The sequence below is a fragment of the Cucumis melo genome, chromosome 8, assembly GCF_025177605.1.
Source record: "Cucumis melo cultivar AY chromosome 8, USDA_Cmelo_AY_1.0, whole genome shotgun sequence".
In the NCBI taxonomy this organism is placed as follows: Eukaryota; Viridiplantae; Streptophyta; class Magnoliopsida; order Cucurbitales; family Cucurbitaceae; genus Cucumis; species Cucumis melo.
In genome coordinates this window covers 8,835,265-8,843,152 of record NC_066864.1, presented here as the reverse complement: position 1 = coordinate 8,843,152, position 7,888 = coordinate 8,835,265, and the positions used below count along the sequence as shown (strand labels likewise).

Genomic DNA, 7,888 nt, shown 5'->3' with positions numbered 1-7,888 from the left:
AATGTTTATTTTTCGTGAAAAATTAGGGAAATTAATACTTTAAAAAATGAAATAAATATTTTATATTTTCTTTTAACATAAGACAAAAAGTTGTAAAATTATGTGTCATAATTAATGAAATATAATAAAATGTGCTACAATTACAACTTTACTATCTCTTTAATGGTCCAAGTTAGATTTTTTTCACAACTACAACTACAACTACAACTTAGGACAATTGCAACGTATGACAATTACTTACACACTTTTTAGAATGAGGTGAAATTTGAAGTATATTACGTCTTAAATGTTGTTAATTTAATAACTTTGACAACTTGGGGCCATTTTTTAAAAACAAACATTTCTAATATTTTGAACTTTTGTACAAAAATGTGAAGTTCTCATTTGTAGTCCGTTTGAATTAACAAAAGATGTTTGACGACTATGATTATTATCTAACAACATTAGGGAATTTTTTTTCGACGACTGTGGTGAAATATTTTGTTACTCTAATGTTAGTGCTAGTACTTAAATTATGTATCGGGATGGTATATTTTAAAATATAATTTAATGGTCGTGCATGTAAAAAAAATAAGACGAAGTTAAAACTTTCTAAGCTTATAATAAAAACAAAATAATACCAAATTTATTAAATAGTAAAATGTCCATAGAAAACATAAATGACAAAATAACAAAATCAAATGTGTGTCCCATAGAAATGAAATTAAATTACACAATTTTAATTGTAATGAATACAAAGAACTACAAATACAACCTTGAATCTACAAACGAATAATCCGTATACCTCTTAGAAGAATGAGATGACCGCGGACGTTCTGAGAAAAAAATAAAGAAGTTAGGACACGCCAAACGTCAAAAAGACGTAAAATATTTCAAAACCAGCATAAATGAAGAAATAAAAAACAAAAAAATAAACGATTACATACCTTTTAAGTAGAAGAAAGGACCCGATATGAATATTCGAAAATGTAAGCCATTAAAAAAACAACATTCATACGTAAAAATGATTGGTCTAAAATTATGTTAAGGAGCCTCAAAGTATAGAAATCGGTTCAATAAGTTGAACCAGATTTTATCGTACTTGAAACATCAATTACGAGAGAAACAAAATAAACAACAAACCATATGAATAGACAAAGTAGAAGGGACAGACGACACGTAGGAGAAGAAATAACATGAATAAGAGTAAGTAAATTTATCTAAGAACATTAACAACAAATTCATAGTGGTTGAAACATGAATGAAAATATTTGAATAAATACCATAAGACAGAACAAAATAGGAAAGGTGCACTATATGGAAAGAAACATACATTAGAATAGAAGTAATCTATAAAAAAAATACCATAAGACACAACAAGGCAGAAGAAGGGTACATGGATGGAAAGAAAAAAATTACATACCAATATAAAGAAGCAAAAGACAGAAGAAGGCAGCCATAGAAATCCCAAGATTAGTGGTAAAAGAAAGGAGGAAAATATTTGAAAATATGTAATGTACACTAATCTTGAAATAAACATACATTATAAGAGAAGGAAACAAAAAATAGTTGTTTACAGAAGACAAAATAAAATACGAAAGGTGCAGTAATATGGAAAGAAACATACATTAGAAGATAAGGAAACTAAAAAAGATACCATAACAGATAACAAAGCAGAAGAAGGGTAACACGAATGGAGAATGATACGAATATGGAAAGAAGAAAAATTACATACCAAATAGAAAGAAGCAAAAGACAGAAGAAGATAGGAATAGAAATCCCCATATGCGTGGTAAAACAAAAGAGCAAAGGTCAATATATAGGGGTGGATGAGAGAAGTTAATATGGATGGCTATACCCAAAAAAAAGAACCAGAGAATCTCTGCAAATGACAGTGTAAAAGCAATGAAAAGTGATAAATTTGGTCAAACCCTAACATTGGCAGTACCCTATTTACTACACAAAGGGTACATTGTCATATAGATTGAAGGGACACAACACTTTGCAAAGGGTAGGTTTGGGCGGTCAATATTTGTCCACATAACATCAAGACAAGAACAAAATAAAGAAGAAAGTACACAACGACAGTAAATGGAAATCACAATGAAAGACAGCAATGAATTCACAATTCACACATGAATGGGCAAAAAACGAAATCATCCTCACAGAGGCAAAACAAAGAAGAAATGAAGGAAATTTTTTTTAGAAACAACCCTTGCAAACAATTGAAGACAGTGCTACCGAAATACATGACTACAAACACACATATCAAATTTTTTCTAATTCAACCGAAAGGAAGAAGTATGACACACAAAATTATACAAAACGAAATAAATAAAGCAAATTCGTTCAAGTATTAGCAAACAAAGAAAAATCCAGTCAGTAACGTCAGTACTCATCATCGGCTATCGAAAATGAATAAACAAAATACAACAACAATAGTGTTACCTTCCTACCATGCTCCACCCGCATCGATGGCCAGAAAACGGTGTGGCGTGTAGCATTCATCCCAAATCAGGAGAGGGAAACGAATCGACAAGGGCAACACCAAGCAGCAAATCGGCAAGTGGAGTGGCAAGGAGACTTCGATTCGGCTAAACCCGAACATGGATCACCACGGAGAAGTCTGATCCAAGATGTAGGTGGGGATTCTGAAGGCAAGGAATGGTCCCCGCCAGTCAACGAAACCCCTAAACCCTAAATCGAAAAGTTTTGGAGGCAAGACCTTTCGGCCAAGCCTTCAACAAAGCCTTCGATTTTCGGATAGTGAGAGAGAGAGAGACGGTGAGAAGAGATGTAGAGATCAAAACGATAAAGTCGAAAGAGGGTTTTTCGGTAAGTCAAATCAGAATCCAACGGAAATAGGGAGAAGAAGGAGGAGGAGGAAGAAGAAGAAATCGGGTATGACACAGTTTTAGATAATCAGAATGTAAGGGAATATGGAAAAGAAGAAGAACAAAAGCGAAGCAAGAAGAATGAACAAGAAATCGGTGATGGAAAGGAAAAGACGAATGGACATGCAAGAGGAATTGAAGAGATTCGTGAAGACGGGTTGAAGAACACGGGTTGATGGAAACAAATCGGCAGAGCACCAAACGAGAGAGTGGAAGTGGTAGAGGGGCAAATCGGGGTTTATGGAAACCCTAAAACTAGGGTTTCCATAACCCCAGTACCAAATAGGGGTTAGGGTTTAACCCTAACCCCACAGTCTTAATCCGCCGCCCAAACTGCCCCTTAGCTATTAATGCAATGAATACGTCCTAAAATTTTAATGCAATGAATACTTCCTAAAATAACGATAAAGATGATGGAATAATAAACTATTAACAAAAATATTAAAAAAGTAATGAAAAATCATTTAAAAGATTCAAATTTCAAATCTCAAGTAAAATTCAAGTTCAAATTCCAATCATTTCCTAAAATTACGACAAATATAATGGAAATACTTAAGTTTAGAATCAAATCCCAACCCTCCCTAAAATCATGCCAAATAAAATGTGATCTATCTTTAATTTTGCCAACGAACTGGAATTAAGGGAAACGAAAATAGAATATTCACCGGAAGACAATCAACCGGAATTAAGGGAAATGAAAATTTGTACTAAAAGAAGAAGGTGGAAAGCGACGGTACGGGTGGAAAGCCATTTGAAAATTTGAAAAATGTTAGAACCGGAGAAAATTTGAAGAAAATTTTGAGAACTTGATATTTTTTACCAATACATGCAGAAAATAGAGGAAAAATCCAAAGGTTGAAGAAGGAACAGAAGCGTGAAACGAAACAACTCACCCATACTTTTGGTGGTGTAAACTGATTAAAAAAGGAAGGGCGTGCAGACGGTGGAAAAGCGATGAAAGAGAAACCGATGGTGGCGTGTAGACGGAAGAGAAAGCGACGGTGGAAAAACGGAAAAGAAAGCTACGGTGGAAAAGCGACGGTGGAAATGCGCCAGAAAGCCTTTAAAAAACGGAAGAACAAATGCACCGGAAAGCCTTTACAGAAGATGGTTTACTTTTGTGGAAGGGAAAATTAGAAAATTGAAGGGAGTGCATAATATGTATTAATTACAGGGTATTTGTGGTTTTTCTTACTATTGTATTTAGGAGTCTATATTATAAAGTAGGTAGGGGCATTTAAGACATTGTTATCCCATTTATTATGTAGAAATTAACTGTTTTGCTATTTTGACAATCTAAAAATAAATTTACCATTTATCCAAAGTAAATCTTAGATTTTGTTATTCTTCTTGTCGCAAAAAAAAAAAAATAATAATAATAAAAAGAAGAAAAACCTCTCTCCTCTTAATTTCTTCTCAATCTTTCATTGTCTCTCTCCCATCTCTTCTTCTTCGTGCATTAAAACCTAGCCGCTCTTCATCTCCTTTAATTTCTCTTCTGTCTCTTTTTCTTTTTCTCATACAAAGAAACAAGGTAAGAGGAAATCAACTTTTTTTTTTTTGTAATTTTTTAATACTTTATTTGTTATATTTTTTTGCTTCTTTGTTCTTTTTTTTTTTTTTTGTTGAATCTTTCTGTTCTTTTTTTTTTCAATCCTTTATTCCATTTTTTTGTTGAATCATTTGTTCCATTTTTTTGTTGAATCTTTGTTGTTTTTTTTTTCAATCCTTTGTTTAATTTTTTTTGTTGAATCTTTGTTGTTTTTTTTTGTTCAATTCTTTGTTCCATTTTTTTTGTTGAATCTTTGTTGTTCCATTTTTTTTTGTTCAATCCTTTGTTCCATTTTTTTGGTTGAATCTTTTATGTTCTTTTTTTCTGTTCAATCCTTTGTTCCTATTTTTTTTGTTGAATCTTTTCTTTTCTTTTTTTGTGTACTTTTTTCATGCATCTTTATCTTTGTTATAAGGTTTTATTGGCGGATCTGTGTGTTTTTTTTTTGTAATTTTTTAATCCTTTGTTTGTTCTAATTATTTTTTGTTCTTTCCATTTGTTTTGTTTGTCTGGTTCTTTTGTGTTTTTTTTTTTTTTTTGTGTTCTGTATCTTTATCTTTGTTGTAAATTTTTTTTCATGTGTTTTCATGCATTTCTAAGTTCTCTGCCTTTTTTCCCTTTTTGTTGTTTTGTAAATTCAATTTTTGTTTTTTTAATTTTACTGAATAGATAAAATCAGAATTGGAGATAACATTATGTTTAATTCATTTTTTTCCTATTACCAGATCTGAAAAAGTTTTGGATGGAAATAATACTGCAAATCATGCAGTGGCTTGCCTTATTTTGCAGAAATATCATGTCAAGAACAAGGATATATGGAAGTTCCTTGATGGTATCTACTTCAAGAAAGAGAAGTTGGAGCTTGGAGGTGATCAATACAAGTGTAAGTTATACCTGCACTTAGTTTCTCTTTTGGAATTTTTTTTCATGATGACTAACTTAATTTTGTGATGTTTCTTTTGTGTCTGCTCTTTGAAAATACATCACAGTTTTAGTTAAGGCACAAAAACAATGTTCCTCAGTAACCCATTTTTCACTTACGAATCTAATAATAATGATCTTAGGTTCTTCATGTGTACATTGCATTAACATTATATTTCATGTGTGCATTGCATTAACATTATATCGATCATGAATTTTTTGTTATGTGAAGCTTAGATGCTCCTTAACCATTTATTTTAAAACATCAAACTTTAATTTTTTATTCATTTGCAATTGTGGAACATTTTGGTTATTTGTTTGTTTTAAAACATCAAGTTTTGATATTTTGATTACTTTTCTAAATCAAAGTTTGTAAATAAGTTTGTCTAGTCTTAGTGTTTGAGTTTTAAAATATTTTGATACCTTGATTTGTTTATTTGGCAGTTGAGAAATTTAAATTTGACAAAACTGATTTGATAGTGGATAATAGTTGAGAGAGATTTAAATTTAGAAATCTTATTTTTATTTATATATGGAGTAGTTGTATTTCTATTAAAAAAAATTTAATGTTTACTTTTGGTAGTTGAGGCATTTAATTTTTGGAAATCTTAATTTTATTTTATTTGTATATAATACATAGTAATTATTATTTTTTTCATTTATCAATGGTGGTTGAGTGATTTGAAAGGAAAAATTTATTAGTTCACACACCTATTTGTTTTAAATAGAGCACTTCTTCTTCATTTCTAAACACACAACCTCCTTGGTTTGTTTCTAAAATTTACTTTCAAGTTGAGGTCATAACATGCTCCCATATCTTTGAGTGCTAACTATTTTACATTTATTTTATATAGACTTTGTTTTATATATATTATTATCTTTTTTCTTTCTTATACTATTATTTTCCTTCTTTTTCCATTGTTCTTTGATATTTTGTTTGGGTATGTATATTTTACTTTGTTAATGTGGATTTTTCTATGTTTTCCAACTATCAAGAAGTAAGCTCAATTATATTAGTTCCACTTATCTCATCTCATTGACTGTTCTATTTTGCTTTTTTTTGTAGGTTTGTCTTAGCCTTGCCTTGCATAGTCACACCATTACGTAATGTGCTCTTTTCTTTCCTAAATTTGTATATGGACTTTTGTGTTTTTAATTTCTTTGTTAGTACATTCATGTTTTGTATATTATGATTGTGTTATATTTGTTAAATTATTTAGTTTAACTTTTGAAAATACTGTGAAATTTAATTTGTAATATTATTTTTTTCTTTTTAAGTTAATTTATATTGTTCATTTGTTGCGATAAAACATGAGGGTTACACATATTTTTTTATAAACAAAAAAGTCACTTGAAACCTCTTTTGTAAATAACAATAATTATGATTTCTTTATAGAAACAAATGACATGGGTATTACTTTTTCTTAACCTAAACAAATGGTTGATGCAATATTGACTTGTTATATAAAGATTTGTACAAAATTGTATTTTAAAAATGATTGGCTTTAACCTATTTTAAAAAAGCAAAATTAAATTATAAAATTTAAATTTCATATAAAATTAAATATTTAATTTTAGAAAACTGATATGTCATAAAAAAGATTGAAGAAGAAAGCAAATTTCTTACTATGATTTTTGTTATTTTGGATTTTAAAACGAAAGATAAATTAACAATTTATTATTAACTTCTAAAACGTTGGTAAATTTGTAACAAAGCAATATGTTAAAACTTTTGTTTGTAAAATATTAAAAAAGATAATCTACAAAGCAAGTTTTTTTTTTTTTTTTTTAAAGATATCATTATCTTTTCTAAAATCAAAACTAAATAAAAAAAGACTTGTTTTACTTCATAACTAAATTGAGTTACATAAATTGAGAAAACGAAAACAATTTCTTAAAACTTTTTTTTTAAGAAAATAATCGTAAAGTAAGATAATCTAGTATCTTTTAAAGCAATTCTAAACTAAAATTAAGTAAATCTCACAATTTTTTTTTAAAAGATAGCATTGTCTTTTTTTTTTTTTTTTTAAATCAAAACTAAATCAAGAAAATTTTCAAACTTCATAGCTAAATTATATAGATAATGAGTTACATAATTAAAAAAGAAAAATAATTTTTAAAAATTTTTGTTTTTAAGAAAAAAAATTGTAAAGATAATGTTAAAAGTAATGCTAAATTAAAACACCATTGTCTTTTCTAAAATTAAAACTAAATCAAGAAAAATTTTAAACTTTGTAACGAAATTACAAAGAACAAAGAGTTACAGGGATTGGAAGGCACTCAATATTTGGATGTTGAAGAGATGGTTACGATTTTTTTGCATATTGTAGCACACGATGTTAAGAATAGGGTAGCTCGACGACATTTTGCAAAGTCTGGTGAAACAGTGTCAAGACACTTCAATGTTGTTCTTAACGCAGTTCTTAGACTCCATGAAATCCTTCTTAAGCAACCTAATCCAGTGACCCATTCATGTTCGCACGAGAAGTGGCAATGGTTTCATGTATATAATCGGTCTGCCACTACTTTACAGTGGATATGT

At 29.4% G+C, this 7,888-nt stretch overlaps 1 protein-coding gene across 1 annotated transcript; it reads left to right on the top strand.

Annotated features, from left to right (window-relative positions):
* Positions 1 to 2,453: 2,453 nt before the first annotated feature.
* LOC127150563 (uncharacterized) lies at positions 2,454 to 6,628 on the top strand. The gene is made up of 5 exons (XM_051088433.1): positions 2,454 to 2,467; positions 2,845 to 3,030; positions 4,260 to 4,407; positions 5,215 to 5,308; positions 6,413 to 6,628. The coding sequence occupies exons 1-5, from the start codon at positions 2,454 to 2,456 to the stop codon at positions 6,421 to 6,423; spliced, it is 453 nt and encodes a 150-aa protein (XP_050944390.1). The 3' UTR covers positions 6,424 to 6,628.
* The last annotated feature ends 1,260 nt before the right edge of the window (positions 6,629 to 7,888 follow it).